Source organism: Miniopterus schreibersii (genome assembly GCF_964146895.1).
Source record: "Miniopterus schreibersii genome assembly, chromosome: 5".
NCBI classification, from domain to species: domain Eukaryota; kingdom Metazoa; phylum Chordata; class Mammalia; order Chiroptera; family Miniopteridae; genus Miniopterus; species Miniopterus schreibersii.
This window is the reverse complement of record NC_138106.1, coordinates 81,310,263-81,337,321: the sequence shown is the minus strand read 5'-3', so window position 1 is coordinate 81,337,321 and position 27,059 is coordinate 81,310,263. Positions and strand designations below refer to the sequence as shown.

At 35.8% G+C, this 27,059-nt stretch overlaps 1 protein-coding gene across 2 annotated transcripts in view; it reads right to left on the bottom strand.

The window, feature by feature from the left end:
• The window catches only part of USP25 (ubiquitin specific peptidase 25), a 126,396-nt gene that overhangs the window by 47,783 nt on the left and 51,554 nt on the right, over positions 1 to 27,059 (bottom strand). For both annotated transcript variants that reach the window (XM_081139004.1, XM_081139003.1), the window contains exons 6-11: positions 25,531 to 25,617; positions 18,058 to 18,195; positions 12,032 to 12,108; positions 10,690 to 10,763; positions 6,604 to 6,752; positions 137 to 264 (exon numbers count right to left, since the gene is read on the bottom strand). In XM_081139004.1, coding sequence (XP_080995130.1) covers positions 137 to 264; positions 6,604 to 6,752; positions 10,690 to 10,763; positions 12,032 to 12,108; positions 18,058 to 18,195; positions 25,531 to 25,617 — 653 coding nt within the window. The remainder of the gene's footprint in view (positions 1 to 136; positions 265 to 6,603; positions 6,753 to 10,689; positions 10,764 to 12,031; positions 12,109 to 18,057; positions 18,196 to 25,530; positions 25,618 to 27,059) is intronic.

The following is a 27,059-nucleotide window of genomic DNA, read 5'->3' as shown; positions in this document are numbered from 1 at the left end:
CAAATGCTACTAGATATATTAAGCAAAAAGGATTAATTCTAAGGCAATTAAACAAAATTCTTCTCTAAACACAATAATGCTTCACTTGGTTACTAAACTGTTTCAAAACTATGTCACGATGTATCCAAAACCATACCTGTCCAGATATAAAACTTGAGGAAATTCTAATTTGTTGTGAATTTTCTCTGGTCTTCCCAATGCCTGATTAAATTCAAATCTTGACAATTCAAATGTTAACACAGGTGGCAATTCGGTAAACCAATGCTGAAAGAAAATAATAATTAAAAACCTTAATATCACCTTTCTGTTTTCTCCATTCCAATTTTAGGCACAGGATGTCAGCAATGGCATTTTTATATCCATCATCACAACGCTGACATCACAAAAACTGACTGGGTATGTATTTAGATAAAACTCAACTTCTTCCTAAAAATTTTCACATCTCTTAAAAATTCCAAGGATGAGGGTAACATACAAGCAGGAAAGAGAAAAATCTTCTAACAACTCTCCTTCTTCTATGACAATTCTTTACATTAGAATTTCTAACCCAAAGAGAAAGCCATTGGTTAAAATCATAACTTAATAGCTAAAGCAAGTCTTTTGGCTCCTTCATTATATCACTATTACTACCATGAATGGTACATATATTCATTAGAATCAACTGTACTGTCAAAACCTGTGACAAAGTTGCAAGATGTAGTACATGAAGAAAAATAAAATTTTATAGCATAAATGATCACAATTCTCATACTAAAAACTAGAAACTGTTTTAAACTTAATTTTCCTGCTTAAATTTTGACTAATTTAAGAAAAAGTTTTATCACTAATAAATATGTAGTTCATACTTACGGTAACTATATTTGAAATCTTTTTTTTTTTTTTAAATCTTTTAAAATAACTAATAATTAACAAACTAAATGCCTCCTTCTATGAACCCCTCTCCACAAACTTTCGCAACTGTTAAGCATGAAATACAACAAAACTTCAAAAAAATTATTTTCGTAAAACAGATTCAAGTTTTATATAAACACTACTTAAAGACAAAGAAAACTGAACAAATTGTGAATCAACAAATACAGAGGTATAAAATTATGTAACGGATATGTTTAAAGTGCTTATGATAAGCCATGCAATGTATGGCTTTTTACTACTGTAAAAATAAACTGCCACATACTAAGTTATGTGTGATGCTTTCAATTGCCAAAAAATGATACTACATAAATGTCAATAAGCTGAGAGTACACTAATTTAAATTCAAACATTCAAAAAAAGCAGGAATGATGCAAATTTGGCAAGATGGATTTAACTAAAATCTTGAAAGTTGCTAGTTTTCTCTAAATAAAGCTAATAAAAGTAAACAGTTACTCAAACTACTTTTCCCTCCCCAAATGCTAATGATTACCTGACCTGAGGTTTCCTAAGTTGGATTTGTTCTATCTTTTACTAAAAATTGAGGTTTAAGGAATTTATTTTATAAATGGGTATTACCTGAAGTTGAGTAGAGAAGTTATGAAAGTTCTAATATCAGAAACATCTCTTAAGTTTTAAAATTTCTTGAACAGATTTGCTTATTTATTTTGTTCTCTCATGGCACTGGCAAAAATCTTAGCTCCAATCCACACCTAAAATTACTATTAAGAATTAAAACAGCCTGGCCAGTGTGGTTCAGCGGTTGGTTGAGCATCAACCTATGATCCAGGATACCCCATATATCACAAAAATACCACTTTTAATGCCTTAGGATATCATTCTCTACTCCATTTTAAAAATATATATATTTTTATTGATCTCAGAGAGAGGAAGGAAAAGGAAGGAAGAGGGAGAGAGGGAGACAGAAACATCAATGATGACAGAGTCGTCACCGATGGGCTGCCTCCTGCACGCCCCCGTTGGGGATGGAGCTCTCAACTGGGCATATAACCTGACCGGGAATCAAACTGCGATCTCCTGGATCCTAGGTTGATGCTCAACCGCTGAGCCACATGCCCAGCTGTGCTCTACTCCATTTTATGATACTCAAACAAGAATAGAAGTAGATTTCAAGAAGTATTACTTTCATATTTTATTACAGCACTTTAGAAGTGATCATTAAAATGAAATAGTCATATACTTTAATTCATGGGAACCTACAATGGCCAGTGGAAATGAAATGACCTAAACTGGGGGCATGCCTCTCTGGAGACCATAAGAAGTCCAGGAAATAGCTTACGTGCCTTATGAAAGGATGTTCATAATATGTTATGAAATATGTGTCTGTTGTGAATGCATTTCCTGTAACACCAGTGACAGCTTCTCCTTCTATAAACAAGAAAGCTTTTCACTTTCTCATTCTCAAGCTAACAGGGAAAAGAAGAGATAGTGAGACACCCCCTAAATTTATTTTAGAAAATGTTATAGGTATCTCTAGCTCTGTGATTTTAGGATTATAAGGCTACAGTAATCAAAACAGCATGATACTGGCATAAAAGCAGACATATAGATCAATGGAACAGAAGAGAGAGCCAGAAATAAATCCACACCTTTATAGTCAATTAATATTTGACAAAGGAGGCAAAAACATACAATGGGGTAAAAATAGTCTATTCAATAAATGGCGTTTGGAAAACTGGACAGATACACGTGCCCCCCAAGTGAAACTAAATCACCTTCTTACACTGCACACAGGAATAAACTCAAATTGTTTATTGGATTCAAGACTTAAATGTTAGGGAGGGGGAGAGATTAATCAAAGAACTTTCATGCATATATGCACAACCCATGGACACAGACAATAGTGTGGAGAAGGCCGGGGGGGGGGGGGGGGGGCGGGGCGGGGCAGATGCCAGGTGGAGGGGATCAATTAGGGAGAAAAGGGGACACCGGTAATACTTTCAATAAAGATAAATTTAAAAAATAATAATAAAATAAAAATAAATTGTGCTGGGAAAAAAAAGACTTCAGTGTTAGACTTGAAAACATAAAAATCCTAGAAGAAAACAAAGGCAGCAAAAATCTCGGACAGTTCTAGCAATATTTTTTCTGATATATCTCCTCGGGCAATGGAAACAAAACAAAAAATTAAACAAATAGGACTACATCAATCTAAAGAGTTAAAGGAAACCATCAACAAAATGAAGAGACAAACCACTGAATGGGAGAACATATTTGCCAATGATACATCTGATAAGGGGTTAATATCCAAAATTTACAAGGAACTTATAAAACTCAACACCAAAAAAACCAAACAATCCAATTAAAAAACTGGGCAAAAGACCTGAATAGATCCTTCTCCAAAAAGGAAATAAAGATGGCCAATAGACATAAAAAGATGCTCAATGTCACTAATCATCAGAGAAATGCAAATTAAAACCACAAAGAAATATCGCCTCACACCTGTTGGAATGGCTGCCATCAATGGCAAGAATGTGGAGAAAAGGGAACCCTATGCACTGTTGGTGGGAATGCAGATTGGTGCAGCCACTGTGGAAAGCAGTACGGAGGTTCCTCAAAATATTAAAAATAGAACTGTCTTATGACCCAGTGATTCCTCTTCTGGGAATTTATCTGAAGAAACCCAAAACCCTAATTCCAAAGAATATATGTACCACTATGTTTATTGCAGTGTTAAGATCTGGAAGCAGTCCAAGTGTCCATCAGTAGATGAGTAGATAAAAAAGATGTGGTACATTTACACAATGGAATACTACTCAACCATCAAAAGGAAGAAAAGTTTACCCTTTGGGACAGCATGGATGGACCTGGAAAACATTATGCTAAGTGAAATAAGTCAGTCCGAGAAAGACAAGTACCATATAATTTCACTGATATGTGGAATTTAATGAACGAACTGAACTATCAAGCAAAATAGAGACACTCATAGATAGAGAGCAGGCAGACAGCTCTGCAGGGGGGTTGGGGGGGATGCTGGGGTGGTAGTAGAAGGATTGAGCAAAAAATAAGAGAGGGAGTACTCATGGGCATTGACAATAGTGGTGATTGGGGAGGTGGAGGTGGAAGAGGGCATAGAGGGGATAAATGGTGATAGAAAAAATAAAGTAAAATAACATTTTTTAAAAAGTACAGTAGTATATAACTAGGATATTAAATAAAACCGTGAGACTTTTTTCTTTCAAAATACTATTTTTCCATGTAATAAAAACTGTATTTATTTTTTTAATCTAACTGGTATGCAAGGCTTGTGAGACATAGGATATTAAAGATAAAAATGATGTTTATATTCCCTGAACATATTTCTTATATAATAAACCTACAGGAGAAATAGATTAATCCAATTTATGAATAAATAACTTATATAATTAGTATTGGCAACAAAGGTGCTTCTAAGTTTATCATGATTATAAATCTGACCTGTTAACAGAAATATTTTCTAGAGAGAATACAGGCATTTTTATGAGTTGTAACAGCTGACTTTCTATTAATAAGTTTTAAATCTTGCTTTTGTGAGTTTATGTTAATGGGGGGAGCAGGAAAAAAAAAGACCTGCCATTCCACATTCCCCCTAGAACAAACAAAGCCAGGATGTAAACTGAGAACCAAAATCTCCCTACTCAAAAATTAGTTTTAGTCACTTAATTGTCTTTACTCATTTGCCCCTTTATCTGAAAGACATATTTTATACGTGTTTATCTTACATATAATCATTTTTAATTTATTGTTGTCTCTTACATCATTCCAGAAATTTAAAATCTTATAGCCCACTAAATGTTTTAACATGAGTGATTCTGGAGACTAAAGGTCTTCCTAATTAGTTGACAACAGCTATTTCAGTAAAAAATATGTTTTCTGTATCAAAGTACAATCAACAATTTTTATTAAATAATAGTGTAAGAGGTGTTATCAAGGATTATGCCAATTTAGAAAGAAGCCTTAAATGTTTTTCATTGGTCTTTGTAGAGACTCAAGAAGAAATAAACTAGTTATTAAGGATATAATGAAATAAAACTATAATTTAAAAATGTTATTAGAAACTCACCTAGGCAATTGGTAGGTACTAGAAATCAAATTTGCTATTATTGAGACTGATTAAAAACTGGTGAATTTAGAGAAGATGGCAAACCATTGTATTCCATAGGTTAGATGGAAAAACCCAGGAAGAAAGCAAATAATGCAATATAAGGCAATAGGGTATGAAGACAAAGATGAAGGACAAACTAGGTTTTTAAAAATAAACAGCAAAATTCAGATTCAATGTAAGAAAAACATTTCTGAAAGCTAGGAATATGTGAGAAAGACTACTTACTAATAAACCGTAGTGTGTTTCGCTTAGAAGCTACTCTGACAAGGAGTATGCCACCCTGCTTTCCCTGCCCCGCCCCCATGCAGCATCCTCGTGGTTGCCAGAGAACACATCACCCTTTAGGGACATCTGCTTTCCTATCCCCTCAAGGGATCCTGGGAAAGCCCCATTCTTGGAGATCTATTTCCCAATCAATAAAATAAATAAGCTTAATTTAAATATTCTTAATTATAGGTCTGTATCAGAATCACTTGAGGAGTTCTTGTGCCATGTACCATATTCCTGCCCTAGATTCTGATTTGATAGCTTTGAAGTGGGGCCTTGGCATCTGTTAACAATTGCTAAAGTAGATCTGTGATGCAGAGAGAAAAATTATTTCAGATATTCTCTCTTTCCCTCTTCAAAAAATCCCCAAATAATAAATATTATTTATTTCTGGTTTTGTTTGGGTGTTTAAGGGAAGAAAAGGAATTAGAATAAAAAATGGTTGATTACATCTTTTAAAAGCACACAATTCAGATAAAATCAATTTATTCTCAAAGATATAAGAACCCACTCCCTTTTTAGATAAATACAGAGAGCATCACAATATTTACTAACAGAAACTTTTTTTAATAGCACTGAGATATTTCATTCATTCAGTATCACACAGTTCTATTTGCAGCTACCGCACCATCCACTAGGGACACAGCGGGGAATGGCACAGATGAAGATCCTGACCTCATGCATGGAGCTCACAAAGACACTACCAGCAACTGCTTAGTGATGACTGATTTTAGAGACTCATATCTGTCCTTTGCTTTCTACTATAATAACATTCCCTGAAGAATAAGCACATTTATGGGTGGATGGATATACAGATGGAGCTGGAGAGACAGAGTTGGGTGGCAAGACAGAGACAAGTGGACACAGATAAATAAATCTATAATATATAGTGTAAATTCTTTCTTTCCAGAAAAAGCAAGCTCTCCCATCTGCACTTCACACAACTATATAGCCATTTTACAAGAAAAGGGGCCTAGTGTTGCCTATTTAGGCCTGGACAAATTCCAACAGTATCTGATATAAGTAATATACATCTATATAAAATTCCACCTTAATATCAGTGTTTTTCTTCTTTACTTCCAGAACTAGCATGCTGTAATGACTGGTATCTTAACTGAAAAGTCTAAAAAAGACTGAAAAATGTCCTAAAGGAGATTATGGCCTATAGTAACTGTGCAGGTTTCCCAAATATGTCTAAGTTACCATCATTCAATGCAAACACGTATTTAGAGTAGAGCTATAGAAAGAGGGCCTTAAATTGTGCTTTATGCCACTGTAAGAAAGACATAGGGGGAGGGGGATAATGCAGATGCTAAACTCACCTCTTGGCCTGATTTTCCTGAATTCTCTGAATGTAAAGATTCAATTTCTCCTTCAATCATAGCAGCTTCTAGGCACTCATGTAGATCTTTGAATCCATTGACCTGAAGTGGATACTGACCAAACATCTCAGTATTTTCAAATTTTTTACCTACAGGAGGGGGGAAAGTTAATTAAATTACTGTTCCTCAATGTGGCCTTTTGGCTACTAATTGTATATATGTATATTTATTTATTCTTTCAAAAAGTACCTTCTAAGGGCAAGATACTGTGCTAAACACTGAGAATATGTGTAACAGTGAACAAAAGAGATGGTTCCTGAACTGAGGAAACTCTCAGGCTCTTTTGGAAGAAAGACATTATACACATTAACTGCACATATAATTATGAACAAGTAATTGTTTGGTACTGTAAGTTTTATAAAAGGTGTGGTGAGACAGACTGCTGTGAGAGCAGAGAAAGGGGACCTATCCTAGTCTTTAGGGCCAGAGAGAACAGAGTAGGCTTCCATAGCAAAAGGACATTTATGCTGAGACTTGCGTAGGGGGTGGGAGTCAGGGAACTGTAGAGAATTCTTGGCCAAGGAAAAGCACACACACAGACTTCAAAGCTTCAAAGAACTAGGCATGTCTGAAGAACTAAGAGAGGACAGTACAGCTTGGGGAAGCAACGGAGAGATGACAACAAAGAGGTAGGTAGGTGGGTCAAAATCTACAACGTCTAACAGCCCTTGCTAAGAATTTTTTCCAGTATATTCTGAGTATAACAGAAAGTCACTGAATTGTTAAATCTAGGAATAATAACAAATGAACTAACAAGCAAAATAGAGACAGACTCATAGAGAGCAGGCTGATAGCTGTGGCGGGGGCTGGGTGGGGTGAGTGGAGGGATTGAGCAAAGAAAAAACTCATGGACACTGGACAACAATGTGGTGATTGCTGAGCGGGAGGGAAGTCAGGGGAGGCGGGAGGAGGGTGTAGGGGGAATTATAGATGATAGATGGAGACTTGATTTGGGGTGGTGAACACACAATACAGTGTACAGATGATACGTTATAGAATTGGGCACCTGACACCTGTATAATTTTGTTAACTAGTGTCACTTCAATATATTCAATACAAGGAAAAAAGGATCAGATTTATGTCTTTGAAACATCTTTATGGCTTTGGTGCTAAGTGGGTGGTAGACTGTTAGGAGACTATTATGGAATCCATTTAGAAATAAAGGTAGTGTGGAATAGGGTGTTACCAGTAAGTGTATGAAAACGGACAATTAATTTACATACACGCACGCACGCGCGCACCCACACACACACTTATGCATACATACAAGAGAAAGCACCAGTAAGACTTGACTGACTTACAGGCAGGATGGCGAGAGAGGTAAGGAAGGTATCAAGAATGAGACTCAGATTTCTAGCATCAACAACTGGACTGATGTTTAGGTACTGAAGGGGGCCTCACTGAAGGAAGCACAGAGGATTTTTTCCTTTTGTTTTAAGGTCGTAGTGGCCATCATTGTTTCAGAATGTCCCAAGAGATTTCAAGTTGAGAAGATAGTTGGACATATGAGTCTGTTAAGATCAATCCTCTGGTCTGAAGCTATAAATTGGAGCATTGTGGGCTTGCTGGTAGCGGGAATCAAGGCAGCAAATGAGACTGCCTAGGGAATTAGTAAACAGGATAGGGAGAGGGCCTACGCTGAGTCCCAAAGATGTCCTACCTTTAGATATAAGAAGAGACTATAAACATAACTTCTAAGGATCCACACAGAAATTTTAAAAAGCCAAGAAAATATGGTGCTGTATAAGCCAGAGAAGAGTTTTTGAGAAAAGAACAGGAAAAAGGAAGAGGAGACAGGGGAGTCAACAGAATTAATAGCTGATAAGAGTTCAAAACAAAAACAACTGAGAGGGATTCAATGAACTTGAACACATGTAACAGAGCAATAACCTTAAAAAGATTCCCCTTAGAAGAGGGCTGTGCCAGAAGGGAAAGTGGGATGGTGTGAATACATGGGGAGTTAGCAGGTGAAATTAAACTCTTTAAAGGGGCTTAACTTTAAATAGGATTAACTGAAAACAGTGTAAAGGGAGAAGTTTCTTTATGAGATGCCAGACCAGGTCTAAATATCAATGAGGAAGACACACTAAAGAGGGAAAAGCTGAAGATACAAAACAGCAGCAGCAGCAACAAAAAGCTATCCATAAGACAGTAAGTACAGAAAGGGCTGAGGGAAAGCATGAAGGACTGAGACTCTGAGAACATATGAAGAACAGCCTGTCGATATAAGACTGAATATTCCTCTACAACTGGAGGGACAAATAAAAATAATGTAGTGGTATTAGGAATGGATCCAGGTTGTGGAATCTGAAGCACATATATTTGATGATGCTGTTTTTAAGAACTATGATACAATATTTTGAACACAAAATTAGATTCAAGGCCTTAGGACCCATGGTTAGGTTTTATTAGCTTCATGGTAAATTCATGAAATTTGAAGTGTTTTTCAGACAATGAAGAAACAAAGACATCAGACTTAAAGTAGAACACAGAAATTGTTAACGCAGAAAATGGGATAGAAGACAGTAATTAAAACAAGTATGACTGCCAGGTAGGGTTAGAGAACTAGGACCAGTGAGGCTTGGTATTCACTACAGATTCTTCCCTCTCCACTTTTGTTTCTCTTTTTGTTAATCTTCACCTGAGGATATATTTTTCTATTGATTTTCCGGGAGAGTGAAAGGGAAGGTGGGGGTGGGGGGAGAAACATCAATGTGAGAGAAACACACCAGCTGGTTGCCTCCCGCACCCACCCTAACTGGGGTGGGGAATGAACCCACAACCCAGGTAGGTGCCCTTGACTGGTAATTGAACAGGCAACCCTTCGGTGCGTGGGATGACGCTCCAACCACCGAGCACGCCAGCCAGGTTCTCTACTGCGGGTTCTTGATCCACCACGACAGTGAGCCCACAGACGTGACTTTCCCTCAGCAATTTCAGACACTCATTGAGTGGGGAGAAGATGCATAGCTTAATGAAGGTCAGAGAACAGCCAGGGATGTGCCAGAAGGGAATGTGGGAAAGGGAGTTTTAGATATTTACACAAATAATTATAATGGAAAAGGAAGAAAATGAAGAAGAGGGCTGAGAGGAGCTAAATGGAGGGCTCAGTGGACTATAAGTGCTGGTCAAGTTGAGGAACTTTTTGCAAGGGGGTACTTTAATTAATAAACAAACTGAAATCACCCCACTGCAACTCACTGATCTGACACCTCAATATAACCTTTTAAATGAATGACCAAATCCTCAGCCTCTGTCTTTTTTTTCCAAATTCTAAACTATAAAACTATATTCCAGCATTATTCATCCTAAAGGGAAAACAATTTTCCAAATTTTATACTTTGGCACTTACAAAAGTTGATATATTGGACCATTCAGGATAAACAAGTTCTTAAAAATTTATGTTCTATGTCTTAGTAATATTATTATTTGAAGTATACCTTTGGTCCCTTGTTAGTAAAATCAAAGAGTAACTGGTTAGGCCAACATTTTAAGTAACAAGCATTTAAACTAGATGGAGTAGTATCACTCTTCACTTTATCAAAAGCTAGAATAAAACTCCTTCTTGAAAACTAGAGTCTAAAGAATTTTATTATCTTTGCAAAACTGCAATATGCCAACTATGCTAAATTGCTAAACTCAGCTTTCAACATTCGTAGACTCGAAACCCTCAAAAACAGTGATCATCATAACAAACCCAGTATTCAACTCCAGGATTATTTTCAAAAGATACACCAACAACTGCTCCCATAACCCCTGAATCACAGAAGCCTTCCCAGGGAAAGAACAACAGGATAATATTAACTAAGTATCAATTAGCCCGTGATAATGCACTCTGTAATGCATTCGTTTTCATCACTCAATTCTGTGCTTTGTATATAAATCAGTGGTAGCAATGTAAAAGGAACTCTAGACAGAGTAAGTCATATTAAAATTAAAAACCATTCAAAAAATAAAGAGTTAGTATCAAGACAAAGGAGCTAATAGATATCTCAACTGTAATAAAAAGCAAACGTGAAACTGTACCTTCAAGTACCCCCACAGCTAGGAATCTTCCATAGAATAACTCTACCATGGGGTTCTTTGGCTTCTCTTCATCCCTAAAGCATGTTAAAAAAACATAAATATGGTTATAATTTTGGACCTGTAAATGATAAAGGAAACATTAAAAGAATAATGGCGTAAGCCAAAACGATAGCATGTATGTGTGCTATCACGCCCTCAGCTGTTATTTAGTGTCACCTTGGGTAAGGTAGTTAAATTGACTCTTCCATTTCTTCACCTGTCAACTGAAGATAACCATGTGGAATCCAGCTCGCACAGCTATCTTAAAGGTTGCAATGAATTACATGGGATGCCTTTAGAAGACAACCTGACACAGTCTGTGCCCACGAAGTATCTGATCTATTACCATCACACACTGCAGTCTCAGACCTTCAGTCTTACGATATATGCTTTTTTGGACTTGTTGAGAAGGGGGAAAGCCACCCTTGATCAAATATGCCTTGTCCACCTTCGAGCTGAAGGACTCCACCAGCGGTACTGTCCTGTCAGACTAACAGAGAGCCTCTGTGTGAACCTGATCTCAGCTTGCCCACCCTGGTTCCTCGTTCTTAAAAGCTCATGTTCCTTGTACCTTCAAGGTTCTAATACTAAAATTTACTGCGTAAGTTTCCTTAAACAGTATCTGTATCCAATCTATGATAACCGAGTCTCTGAATTTCTCTCAGGAACTGTTCAAATGCTTTCCCTGAAACCCCTAGCCCACTTCCCAAGCCTATCCAGGTTTTCTGCAAGCCCTTCACACATGACTCCCCACTTGCTTTTTGTCTGTAGACTTAGGAGAGTGCACTTGACTCTTTCCTTAATCCTTGTGTCTTGTGAGTCACTGTATTCTGATTTTGAAGATCTTACTTATTATTTATTTACTTTTTGTTAATTTCCTTTGGGTCCCAGTCACCTTATATGATCTAGTAACTATCAATTATCTCCCCTTTTTCTAAAACGGTTTTAAAAGGTGCTAGAACTTTTCCATTTCTTCAGCATTCTTAAGTCTTACTTGAAATATGTCCCTTTCTCCTCATTGAATCTAATGAAAAGAACTAGGCATGTGGGATTAGCCCTTTCAGGGATCACATTTTAGATTTTTCTGGCTAGATTCTGACCTTATAGTGGAAATCTAAAGCAACCAGCATTTGTAGCCACAAATTCCAAACAGCCTGTCAATAATACAGAGGTAGCATTTGGGCTCCCACATGTCTATCTCAGATTCCTATTTCTCTGTTGACACTGAATACATTAAAGAAAAAAAATGAGTGCTGCTTTTAGATCTCTTAAAACACCATGACTAAATGTTATGGTAACTTACGTCTCCTCTTCAGCTTTCATTTGGAAGGCATCTTCTAACCAGTCTAACAACTTGTGTGTAAACTCACTCACATCTTGCTGTAGAAAGAAAAAAACTAGTTAGTTTTGAGCCTAATAAAAATACTAAATACTGCAACATAAAACTTGCGGCCAGACATTTAAATGTATAATTACTGACTCCTCACAAAGGTATCATATGAAATCTTTTACATCAAATGCAATAAATACTTATAACTTAACCAGAGCATAAAATCAGTATCTGATTAAAAAAAAAAAAAAAAGCATTTTATTGATAATTATTGTGACTGGGTTTCACTTTAGGGAAAAAAATACCTATTAAAATTCCAACTTACAAATGAGATTTCTATTTTTTTCCTTTTTATTGAATTTATTGGTGTGACACTGGTTAACAAGTTATACAGGTTTCAGGTGTACAATTCCACAACACATCATCTGTACATTATTGTGTGTACACCACCACTAATGCCCCCATACCCTCTTCCACCTCCCCCAAATTCTGCACACCCCTTCCCCCAGCAATCACCACACTGTCATCAATGTCCATGAGGTTTTTTTTCCTTTTTTGCTCAATCCTTCCACTTCCCCAAGCCTCCACCCCCACAAGAGCTGTCTGCCTGCTCTCTATGAGTCTCTATTTAGCTTGTTGATTCATTTTGTTCATTAAATTACACTAGTAAAATTATAAAAAGTATTATTACTCTCTCAAAAAATCTCTGTAATAAATCTTTAAAAAAGGACCCATGTCACCAAAAAGTTCTTCATTTTATAAAGATTACTGACTTCTCTCTTAGAAGGAAGATGTGCTTTTCTTAATTCAACTTTTTAAAACCATATCCACTTAACTAAGATATCTGCCTAAGTTCAATCAATCACTGAGTGCCTGAATACTGAGTCTATCATCTAAACTTCAAACCGATCCTCCACTCAGAACCAGCACATCCATCAACTTCTGGCATCCCTTCCTTTGGTTCTACCTCCTGTAACAGAAAAGCAGGAATAGCCAATAGTAGTTGTACTTATCAACTACCATAATTTCTTCAAATATGTGAACTGAAACAGAAAACTGGTTCATATAGAACCTTGTGGAAAAAATAAATCAATCCTACTAAGACCATCAATCAAAGATAGATAAATCAGGGTAAGCAATTTGTCTTTATTGATCAAAATAGTACTAAATAGCCCAGCCAGTGTGGCTCAGTGGTTGAGCATCAACCCAGAAACCAAGGTCACAGTTCGATTCCTGGTCAGGACACCTGCCCAGGCTGCGGGCTCGATCCCCAGTGGGGAGTGTCCAGCAGACAGTTGACCGGTGATGTTTCTCTCTCATCAATGTTTCTCTTTCTCTATTCCTCTCCCTTCCTCTCTCTAAAAATCAATAAAAACATATCTTAAAAAAATAGCCCCAAATATAAAATGAATTTACTATCATATATTTTTCCATCTAGAAGATGTTTAAAGAGCATCTAGGCCAACTTACACACCTTTAAAATGTTGAAACTAAGGTCTAGAAAGAGTAAGTAAATTACTCCAAAGTCATGTAGCTCAAGACCACTAAACTCAGCACAAAAATCCAGTTATAAACATCTGTACTACCTGCAGCAGGTTAAGTAGTGGCTCACCAAAATATACGTCTACTTAGAACCTCAGAATGTAAACTTATTTGGAATAAGAGTTTTTGCAAATGTAATTAAGGTAAGAATCTCAAGATGAGATCATTGTGAGAATTCTTATAAGAAAATGAGCAAACACATGCACACACAGGGAACAGGCCATGTAAAGATGAAGATGGAGACCAGAGCTGTGCAGCCACAAGACAAGAACAGCAGAAGCCTACAGAAGATGGTGGAGGCAAGGAAGGCTTCTCGCTTAGAGCAACTGGAGGAAGCACAGCCCTGCCAACACCTTCATTTAGGACTCTGGCCTCTAGCACTAGGGAGAGAATAATTTTCTACTGTTTTGAAGTCCCTCAGTTTGTTGTAATTTGTTACCATTGTCCTAACAAGTTATAAGATCTTGAAATCTTCCACACTTTTCTACAATTTTACTTATCTTGCAAGGTTATCTGACAAGAAACCAAAAGGTTTCCTCATTATCACAATACTCTTCAGAAGAAATTAATCCCTTTTTTAGCAAGTCATCTAAAGTTTAAATTATAAAATAATTCTATGCCTGGCCAGGCGTGGCTCAGCGGTTGAGCATCGACCTAGAATCCAGGTGATCAGGGTTCGATTCCCGGTCAGGGCACATGCCCGGGTTGTGGGCTCGATCAATGACTCTCTCATCATTGATGTTTCTATCTCTCTCTCTCCCTCTCCTTTCCTCTCTTTGAAATCAATAAAGATATATTTTAAAAAAATAAAATAAAATAATTCTGTTTTCAAGAGAAATAAAAAGATGAGGCCTTTACTACAACATTTTAGTTTTAAATGAAAAGTTGTGTGATTAAAATTGGCAGTACTATATCCCAATACCCAAGACTCACATATTTCAAAAGGTTATAGTTAGAAAGAATATAAAATGTAAGTACAAATTCACTTTTTTAAAAAACATGATGCTTACTCATGTACAGATTTATTCTACTATGTCACTAATGTGTACTTCAGATTCAAGTGTCGAGGAACATAAGAAAATCAAACCTATATCTACCTCAACTGATGTGCAACTACTTCATTGATTTTTTTCCTAGAGAGCAAGAAAGGGAGAGAGAGAAATATCGATACAAGAGCAAAACATCTATCAGGTGCCTCCTGCATGCTCCCTACCGGGGATTAAGCCTGCAACCAGGGCAGGTGCTCTCACTGGGAATCAAACTGGTAAGCTTTCGGGGCATGGGACAATGCCCAATCAACTGAGCCACACCAGCCAAGTGTGCAACTACTTTAAAAGACCTTGTAGAGGTAAAAACAAAAAAATCAATGAGAAAACTAGGTATTCTACACTGCTAGCCCAAACAAAGGTATTTGCATTGTGGCATTCCGGAGGACGTAGCAACATTAACAGATAGTTGTCTCCTGTCCATTCTAACGAAACTAAAGTCTACCCATGTACACACAAGGCTCAATGAAGCTTGTGCTGCCTCATTCTGAAAAATGAAAAGATACATAAAGGTCACTATACATCTGTAGAAAGCTTCAACACAAAAGAGAGTAGCCAAGAAAAAGCAATTCCAGAAGAAAAGATAAGGAACAGAAGTGATTTTTAAAATTTAATTGTATCCTCTGTAGCCACCAGAAAATAGAGTACACATACTAAATAAGAAAATGATGCTACAAAAAATAAAAAATCACACTTAGGATACTGTTGTAATAATCTGGTTATTATTAAACACCTTGGTGACTGGTCAGGAGTATACATGCGTTTCAGGGTCTGAACGCTGCTGACTGGTCATGAAATAACTCCTATCTGCACTTACATTAATTTAAGTACTTTTAAACACCTTGTAGACTGGTTACAACAGAAAAATAGTAGACACAGGGGAGAGTTCTGGCTCAAAATAGCCAGTCAGCAAGAGTAAAGGGAAGACTAGGTAATACAGGCATGCCATTTACACAGCTTTGCTAACTGAACACTCTCCAAGTCTGTTCCCCAATGACTGAAGAGGGAACGGACTGGATAAAGGCAGTTTGGAGCATGCCCAGTAAGTTCTGAGTGATGTGGGAAGATATTTACCTGTTACTCACACCTAGAAGTGAAATCAGTGGCCAGAGCAGGCCACTGCAAGGGTGGGAAACCTGAATATTTAAACATCTGAGCAAAGGAGCTGCTCTCTAGGTTTTTGCTCTCTTGGCTCTTGCCTCTCCTGCTGTCTGTGCTCCTGTTGCAGGGGGCACCCCACCTGGCTCAGGGCCATGTGGGACCCACACAATGGACTGATGGACTTTAGCCTAAATCTGAACTGGACCCAGGTGCAACATGGAATGGGCACTCTGGACACTGGCTTTGCTTTTGGCTCTGCTGGAACCCCAGATGCACCTTTTTCTGGACTGTTAAGGGACATGGAACACTGCAACCAGAGGAATGTAACAAATAGAGCCTTTTATCACATCTCATTCTCCCTTGGGGGCTTCTGAAAATGCTTATTTCAGCAGTAACCCAAGAACCCTACTCTCACTCATGTCTGGGAAATTGGCCCACTAATTTCTCCAGTAACACTTAAACCCAGAAGGAGTGCCCTAAAATGGTGGTTTGGGATCATTTTTAGGAATATTATTTCTTTTGATCTATTTAAGCATTGTTTTAAGACATTAACCTACCAGGCACTGGAACACTCTTAGAAATTAAAAAACAAACAGAAAACTGAAAACAATAAATAAAAGCAAATGCTGGTGGTATTGTTAGCACAGACTAGCTAGATATTAATAAAAGAAAAAGGAGCAGAACTGGCTAAGCTTAATTAGGTCGTAAGCCACAGCTTCACACACACCAGGGGAGAACAGCAATCGCCCCGCCAAGGAGATTAACACCCCTCCGAACCCCCATTTAGGGAGGACACAATGGCTTTCCAATCTCCCCAGGGTACAACCAGCCAGTACCAGGACTATGGGGGGGAATTCCTCGGTGGGCACATGCGCAGGGGAAGCCCAGCAGGCCCAGGGGGAGGTCCGTGCACTAGGAGGCCGGGCAGGAGGAGCTAAGATGACGACGCTGGGGGGAGGAATCTAACCTGGTAAAAAGACCGGAGTGGTTAAGGGGCTGGCCTAGCACAAGCCCTGGAAAGACTGGGAAAGAAAATGGTCAGTCTGAAAGCCCTAGGTAATGTAATCAAAGCTTAGCAAAGGCCTCTTGTTCACCCATCAGCAGCCACGCAGGGTCAGCAGCAGCAAGGGCCCCAAGTGCTGGCTCCAGGCCCAAGGGCGGGTGCAGCAGCCCAACGCAGGCAGGAACAGAAGCGAAGCTAGCTGGATGGGCCAGAGCCTGGACTAAGAACCAATGGCACAGAATTTCTGGAACCTGGCCTTTCTTCTCGGCTTAACAGAAACAAGGCTGGACTTCTTCCACAGCACGATGGACGAGAACACACGTGGAACCTGAGAGTAGTCTTTTATTTCTACCCCAATAAATCTTACCACTACACCTCATCCTCCCATGTGTGGGTCCCCAAAATGCTTTTCTTGCAACTCTGTGGAAGGACCGCACTTCCACATCATGAGCACCGTTTTTGTTCATGTATCGTTGCCATTAAAACAAACAAACAAAAAAGCACAGGGAAGGTAGTGACAGAATCACACACCTTTCAGACCCTCCTCCACACAGCCCCTCCACACATCTACATAACAGAGGTACATCCAAGTGCTACAAAACTACACTGCAAGTGCAGTGGCTTTTCTGAAACAATGTTTCCCCTCCACGCATTCCTCCTGCACGGCCCCCACGCCTCCCACTGCTGCTGCTATCCTCTGCTACCCTCTAGCTTCTCTCCTGTCTTCCTTCTTCAGTGTTGCTGACCTCTTAAACTATATGTGAGAATGCTGGTTTGTTTACAGAGGTTTGCTACTTTATAAAATATTCCCAATATTATTTTAAAGAATAAAAAGCCACCAAATAACAGCACTACATAAAGATTGTAAAATAAAAGCAACAATAACAAAGTTAATGTGGATCAGAAATCTTTTCTGAATAATTAAGGAAAACTATTCCCTGCCAGCAAAAACAGGCATCTCAAAAGCAGGTACACTGTCCTGGAGCTGGGTTATCATGTGTTTATGAAGATTTTTAATTACACGTTTTAGAGTATTCTTAATTTTACTCATTGTTGTAACTAATTCCAGTCATAATATAAATTATACTTTCATTTATCTTAACACTTTCAAGATCATTGCTTTTTCTTAATTTAAAATAAATCTTCCAAGTAAATAATGTTTTAAATGGCTCCAGTCATTTTTTTTTTTTTTTAATAAAGATGAATAACATCTTCAACTGCATGAACCTTTGAAAAAACTGCTGCCTGAACAATCAGATTAAGCAAAATACAAATGGTTAATAAACAAGTAAGCACAATAAAGCTACCTGCTGGGAGTCATTTGATTTGAAAGCATCCTTAAGAATTTCAACTGCTCTTGATGGATCAACATATTTTCTTTTTGTACCAACAAGAAGTGCAAATAGATATCTCAGTTCACGCATAAAAGGCAAATTCCGATGCTCCTATTGGGATCAAAGGAAAAAATAAGCCTTTAAATGGAGATTAACAAAATCTTTACTGTTAAACAGACATTCATTTTAAAACTAACCAACAATTTAAGTAATACAGATTAGGAATGAGTCCAGTATCATAATTAAAGAAGAGTGTTGGTGTCACTGAGGAGAATCAACGGGGTCAAGCACAAAAAACAGCAAAGGACCTAGGCTAAGCTCACAATTTCAGCATAAATGCCATATATTCATAGCAAATCATGTCATTACCCACCCAAGAATATCCTCCTCATTCAAGTCTGTTTATTATAATCCCTTCGATTCAGCAAGGCCCAGATGCTGCTGAGGACAGCAGTAACAATCCTCATCATTCAGTGAGTGCTAACTACGTGCCAGGCACTGTTTAAGTACTTTGCCTCAATAAACCCATTTAAGCAAAAATCCCTTCACCTCCATGAAGTCTTCCCAGACCCCTCCAAGTAAATGATCCCTTCAAACTCCAGATCTACTAAAATAAATGTCTTTCATTCAATAATGAATCACCAACTGCCACTGTCACATGATGATCCTGATTGTCAGACTAATATTAGTTTAATAATTCATCTAGATCCTAATATTAGACTACTGTATCATCTACTTAGTGCTCCTTTGAAATTTTTTTGGGTTCTCAATAAGACTGTAAACTTCTTAAAGACAAGAACTTCTGTATCTCTTTCACAACTTTTTGATACACAAAGCACACATTCAATTCTTACTGGTTGATTAAACCAAAGTATAAAAACAACCCAGTATTATCAATCATGAGCAATTTAGTTTAAAACAAGAAGGAAACTTTTAAAAGGAATGTAATTCATATATGTTAGTAAAATACTTTATGGCAACAAAAGTAGTTCTTATACAGTTAGCTCTTGCAGTAATAATTTTAACATATAAAACTTATGCTATTTAAATATTAGAAAAGTTTTCCAAGTTTGAAGAGTTGGAGTTCTCAGCATTATAAAATTGTAGGGGTGTGTGTCTATCTGTATAATTGCTTGCAGACTAATATAAACAATATAGAAATTAGCTGCTCCCAGAATGCATTAAAAAAAATCCTAAGAAATAGGTGTAAGGGAATAAAATTGATTCCAATATTTTCCATTTGATCCAAAACTATATAGTAATCACAAGGTGCATTGTCTGACATAAAAATGCTAAGTTATGGGAAACATGGATTTTATTTAAGTATAATAACTTCCATCGTTGATGATAAACATTAAATGCAAAAGTTCTAAATCAGATAGAAAACTAATCCATGATTTTTCTGTGGTACTTCTTACTCCCCTATAATTGTCCTACATAAGTAAGTTTAAAAAATGTAAATACTAAAAATTTTAATCCACAAAATAATTTCCATAAACATCCTTAATTTCCTGAGACCAATTTCTTCATTTATTACTATATCTAGTCAAGTGCAGTGTTTTGAGACACTCCTTGCCAAGTCACAAGGATAAAATAAATGAATGACTTCTGAAAATTAAGTGGAATTATACTGAAAAACATATTTAAAAAGTAAAATGCTTTAATAAAATATTTTTCACTCAAAATTCCTGTGGCTTTTTGAATTTCAAATGGCAAAACTGTAAATGAGGTTAAAAGCAGCTACTGCATTTAGCTAAATTATGCAAATACCGCCACATATAAAAAACTATTCCAACATTGTTCTTTGACTTCCTTCAAACACATTCATCAAGGTATAACTGATGTACATACACTGTGGTATATATTATAAAGAGTATAATTTTATGAGCTTCAGATATGAATATTCATGAAAGCATCACCACAATCAAGATAACGTACCTATCGATCATCCCCTGAAGGTTCATCCCTCATTCCCCTTCCTAATGAACCACAGTCCCTTTTCTAGAAATTTATATAAATCAAATCATGCACTATGTACTTGTGTTAGTCTGGTTTCTTGCAGTAGGCATAATTATTTTGAGCTTTATTCATTACTGTGTGCATCAATAATTCATTCCATTTTACTGCTCAGTGGTCTTCCAATGGTGGTCCACATTCTACACCACTTACTGTTACATTTTGAACTTTAGTTCACAGAACCTTTATTTTCAATTTGCATTTTCCAAATGACTTCTAATGTTGAGCATCTTTTCATATGGGTATCTACAATCTGCATACCTTATTTGGTGAAGTGTATGTTCAAATATTTTTCCCAATACAGTAATAGGTTACTTGTCTTATTATTAACTTGTGCAAGTTCTGTGTATATTCTAGATATAATTCCTTTATCTGATACACATTTTGCTAATATTTTCTCCCAGTCTGTGGCTTGCCTTTTCTTTTTGTACACATTTTTCAAATATTACTAGTTTTTACTTTAATGAAGTCCAATTTATCAATTTTTTCTTTTATTTGTGCATTTTTGTTACCCTACTTACGAAATCCTTTAAACCCAAGACACTAAAATTTTCTCCGATGTTTTCTTCAATAATTTTTATAGTTTTAGTTCTTCCTTTTAGATCTATAATCCATTATAATTTTTTTCACATACAGGTTCCCTATGATATCCTAAAGTAGAGTGTTCCTATGAAGCCTTTCCTAAGGCAAAATTGTGTAAAGGGAAGAGTGCCCTCTGCTTTCCCAAAGTTTGAGTTATTGCACTTCACTTTTACAAAAGACCTACATTATTAGTACTGAAACAGCTATTTTCATAAATGCAAAAAATCCTCTGGATTTCTAAAGCAGGGATACCTGTATTGTATAGTGTAAGAATTGAGGATTATTTTTCTGTCTATGACACCATTAATTTAAAAGATCTTTCTTTGCCCACTGAACTGTTTTGGCAACACTGATTAAAATCAATTCTCTCTCTATGTGTAGGTCTATTTCTTGACTCCGCTCCACTGGGCTATATGACTATCTTTTCACCAATAATAGAGTCCCTTGATCACTATAACCAGATAATTACTCCTCCAACATTGTCTTTGTTTTTAAAATTGCTATGGCTATTCTACATATTTTTATTTTCCATATAAATTTTTGAATCAGTTTGTCAATTCCTATGAAAAAGCCTCCTGGGATTACGATGGGGATTTTGCTGAATAAACAGATTAAATTTGGGACAAGTGATACTTCAACAATACTGAATCTCCTGATCCATGAGCATAGTATATATCTCTTTATTTCTTTAATTTCTCTCAGTAATATTCTATAGTTTTGCATATATATCTTTTATCTACCTTACTCCTAAAAGTCCATATTTTATGCTGTTGTATGTATTTGTTAAATTTAAATTCCCAGTTGGGTATTACAACTATTTAGAAATGTAACTGGTTTTTGTATGTTTGCTTTGTATCATGTAACCCTGATAATTCATTTCTTGCTTCTAGCATTTTTTTTGTAGAATACTTGAGATTTTCTACATAGACAATCAAGTCATAAACACAGAAAAACCTGCTTTATTTCTTACTTTCCAATCTACATGCTTATTTCTTGTATTTGCTTTGCAGTACTGGTTAAAAACCCTAGTCTAATGTTCGAAAGAAGTGGTGAGGGCCGGCATCCTTGCTTCCTCCTGATTACTGGGAAAAAGCGTTCAGCCTTTTGTCATTAAGCATTGTATTAGTTGTATATTTTTCATAAATGAGTTTTATTAGGATAAGAAAGTTTCTTTTTATTCCTAGTTTATGATTTTGCCATAAATAGATGTCAGCTTTTTGTCAAACTCTTTTTCTTCATCTACTAAGATAATCCTATGATTTTCTTTTTTAGTCTGTTACGTAGAATCCACTACCTAACACTAGTGATTCAGCACTCATTTCCGAACATTAACCAATCTTGCAGTCCTGGGTAAATCCCACCTGCCAATAAGGAATTATCCTTTATACACATCCCAGAATCCAACTTGTCAAAATCTGCTACAACTTTTGTTTCTATATTCATGAGAAATACTGGTCTGTAGTTTTCTCTTCTTTGAGTATCTTTTTCTACTGTTGTTTTCAGGGTAATCCTGGACTCAGTGAGTTGGAAAGTTTTACCTCTTCTTCAATTTTCTGGAAAAACATTAAGAGAACTGGTATTATTTGTTTCTTAAATGTTGATTATAATTCACCAGTGAACTATTTTGCTGTTAAATTTTTGGTGGCTGTTCAATTATTATATTTAAAAATTCAATTGAGAAAATATAATATAGTGATATTCAGATTATTTTTTCATCACTAAGCTTCAATAGCTTGTGGTTTTTAAAGTATTTATCTGATGTTTATAATATACCATTATTCTCTTTCATTATCTATGGAATATGCAGTGGCACACCCTTCTTTTATTGTTTATATTGATAATCTATTTCTTCCTTCTTTTCTTTTGCTCAGTCTACCTAGAAGTTCAATTTTACCGATTTTCTTAAAATGTAGCTTTTGATTCCATTAATTTTCTCTATTTTCTGATTCCTATTTAATTGATTTATGCTCTTATCTTTATTCCCTTTCTTCTGCTTTCAAATTAATTGCTTTTTTCCACCAAGTTATTGATGTGTAAATTGCTGTCATTCATTTGAGACCACTCTTATTTTCCAATAAGGTGTTCAGTTCTTATATTTTCCACTAACCATGCTTTAGATGCGTCCCTCTCATTTTACTACACTGTGTCTTAATTTTCACCTGGTTCAGAGCATTCTCAACTTTCTTTTTAATCTGTTTTTTGTCCCCTGGGTTATTTAAACGTATATTATTTAATTTCCAACTATCAGGGAGATTATCTGGATATCTTTTTGTTAATTTCTAACTTAATTTCATTATAGTTAGAACACATAGTTTTTATGCTTTGAATCCTTTAAAATATAAAGACTTGTAAATCTAGCCGCTGTTACTTCATCATGGCTAATGACAGAAATTCCAGAATAGCTCTTTTATTTGTAAAATTCCAAATTCCTTCAGGTATTTGTGTCATAATGCAGTTTGGTATTCAACTAAACACATTCCCTTCCCATATGCTTCTCACTTGTGAGTACTGAAAAGTAGGGAGATATTTCTTTGGAAATTGCCTTAAATCAAGACTTTAAGTAACATGATTAATAAAAAGTTAGCTATTTATATGGAGATTATTTCTAAGCATTATGAGCTTATGCATCTTTGTGTTGTCAATATTTAACATATGCTTTACCATCAGTTTGTAATTTTTTAAGCCAAAGATAGTACATGTGAAGGTAGGTAGGGGTGAGATGTTTACAGTGAGAATCTATCTTTTAATTTCTGGTACCTCACAGTTCTACTAGACATTAAAATTATGAAGAGTACAAATAAATATGAATGTATAAAATTAGTTTCAACTTTTAGAAACAATAACCAAGTCTACCTAAAATACAAACTGATTTCAAAGACTCCATCTCTTTCTCTCAATATGTATGCAATATTTATGGCAACCTTTAATTGTTGATAAAAATTCCCTACTTAGCAGTGTAAGCAAATGGTGTCTCCATGATTTGATTAAAGTGATCCCCAAGGGTACGCTATAATCTTAACACAGTTTTCAAACTCAGTAGCAGTAAACATGAGTTACATATAAATGCATTATTAAATAATAAGTGACTAAAGTTACTGACATCTTTTTAAAAACCTGTGTCTTTTATCACCTAGCTGAATGTAGCACCAATCAGTGGCTGGTTAACTACCTATAAATCTCACATTTGCCTCAAAGATGTCAAGTTATAGTACGTGTTGCTGTCACCATGTCAAAATAAAGAATAACGTCATTTGAGGAACAATCTTTTACAAAATTGTGCAGGATTCTAAATAAGTGTCTTTTCTGAATGGAAGTAGAGGTTCTTTTTATTCCTTAAGCTAAAGGAACACCTGGATATGCTAACCCTTCCATTGCAAGAAATAAATTTTTAGAATGGTGCTAAAGACTGAATTTATGTATTTCCCTAGCATTCAGCTGAACCTTCTCATGACACCCAAACTAGCTCTGGTACATAAGCATGGATATCACGATTGTTTACTAGGTAGATTAGAAAAGTAACTTAGTTTAGTAAACATTTTGAAGAATAAAAGAAATTAAAACTCTGTAAAGCACTAAAATCCAGGAACATAAAAAAAAAAAAAAAAAAGGTCAAGATACATATGAATATGTAATTAGAAGCAATAACTTTTAAATAATGCTATGTAAATTATAAATGTATCCCAACGGACACATCAGAAGAGAGAACTGTAGTTATTAACAAATTGTAATAAAGAGCGGCAGCAATCCCAAAACTTTTATGTGAACACTGTGATGACTAAAGGGGTTTTGCTCAGTTTCTCTGGAGGTAGGAGGAGTTGTCAGATGTCGTTAGTTCCCTTTTGAAAATGGCTTGTTTATCAGCCTGACACTTTGTAACCTAAAGATTATAGCCTGTAAAGCTGGTCATAAATCAAGCTATATTCCCATTAGCTTGCATTATAAATGGTTCATATGTTTGCAGAAAAAATTTTCAAAGTTATACACTAAAAGAAAAATGTAATTGAATTCATCATTACTACTAACAATAGGTCACACAAAGTTCAACACTTTAATGAAACATAGTTCCCTTCAGGGCTACAATATGTTTATGAGAAGATCACTGAATACCTACATTCAAGGATATAATCTCCATAATTAATTCTTTTCCATTAAGCATGAATTACTGCATGCATATCAGTCCTATATTTTGAAAAGCTAATATGAACAATATAATAACAACAGTTGACACCTGGTACTTGCTATGTACCAGGTGCTTCTAAGACTGTTACTTGCTTTATCTCATTTAATTCTCACAGCAACTTGATAAATTAATTGCTATTATTATTTACACTTTCCAGATAAGAAAACTGAGCAGACACAGGTCAAGTAAGGTGATCCATTTTGCTTTAGCTGCACAGCAGAACTAAGCAATTTGGCTCTGGTGTCTGCTTTTCAGCATTTATGTTGACTAACAATACTGACTTACAAAATAGATTTGCACTACAGAGACTGCCACTACAAAAGCAAGCTCTTAAAGGGATGCTCTACAGAAAAACTTTTGATTTCAACAGAATTTTTCAGGAGACAAAGAAAGATCTTGAATAGTAAATTGCAGCCTATGAAATTTCCTGAAATTGGACAGTCCAAAAAGAAAAAGAAAAGGCAATTACTAAAGTTATACAAAAAATTGGCATAATACTGCCACACAGGTGAAGAAAAATTTGTATTAATACACAAAGAACAGAAAGTTACTGTAGTAGTAACTGAGATAAATGAGTTGACATTCAAATTTGAAACTCAGATTTGATGAGAGGCAAGTGCCTCCCAAATAAACATGATTAAAAATTAAGACCCTCTGTTTAATTTTACCTTTTGATTGCGAGGTAAATCTTGAGCATTTGATGGAGGCTTGTAATTCAGAACTAATCTTCTAAATTCCAAAAGATTAAATAATGACTGAAAAAGAACAACAATTTGAGTAATGTAAGGAAAAATTCTATTAACAGAACTGTAAAAATATGCATTTCAGAGATTTTTGACAACTATACACCTTATCCTAGAATTATTGCAATTGATGCAAGAGGCCTATTTTCTCCCCAAGAAGAAATCAGACTACTTATATTTGGACATACTGTTCTTGATCATTAACAATATTTATTGTACTGCAAAGCCTAAATTACACAAGGACAACTCAAACAGACATACACTACATAATATTAAAAGCTTTCTTTATTTATATTACTCTGTGCCTAATATGCAGTTTCCTCAAAATGAAAGGTATACAAATACAAAGACCAGAACTTTTTAAACATATTATATTCACTATAAATTATCTAGAGGTATCAACTGTACAAAAACACAGTACAAATAAATTTATGGGCCAGATGCCTGGTGATAGAGGCACAAAGAAATTACATATTATCTCTAAGCTCAAGGAGACACATAACCTGAAAGGAAATATATAATTGTAACACTATAAATGTGACTACAAGATACAGTAGTATTGTTCACACAGTATAATGAGAGCATATAGAAGTTACGCATGATAACACTTCCTGAGCTGAATTTAAACTATACCTTATAATCCACTGTCATCATGATAAACATTTGTTGAAAAATTAAATAAAATACAATGGAAAATATCAGAACATAATCATACATAATAAATTCACCAGAGTATTGTTTGTACATTGTAGATTTTTTTACATACTTGTATATGTGTAAAGTGCTTTACAAAGTAAAATGTACTCCATTCGGTGAGTGAACAGTTTATAAAGTTTGAAAGTCACTGTACAGGATGTGATAATGTATTAAATCTAAGTAAAGATGGGTTACCAATTTGCTAGAAGATAAAGGACGCTCCACAAATCAATAAGAAAACAAAGGGCTTTTGGGGGGAGTTGGCTATTGAGAAAAGTGGCCCACTATAATAGTTATAGATATATAAATATACATGTGGCATAAGGAACTAAATATGAAAGGTAAAACCATAAATCTGCTAACAGAAACGGTTGGAAAGCATTTTGGTTATCTTGCGATCTGCAACTATTTCTTAATTAAACATATGCACACAAGAGATCCTTCACTTATGCATCCATTTAACGAATGTTTATGGAACACCCACCCACTACATGCCAGATACAAAGGCAGACAGGCAGCAAAAACTAAAATGTATCAACTCTCTGCCCTTGAGATTGCAATCTTGGATGGCAGGTTAAAACAGTGAAAGTAAACGTTATAAACCAGAAATAACGTGAATACAATAATAGACAGGGAATCAGAACTTTAAGGAAAAAGAAACATTTAAAAGCTACAGGAAAAAGAGTTATGAGAAAGATTAAATAAGAATAGTAAGTAAGTAGAGTATGAGATCACAGAAGAAAACAAAGTAGAGAAAG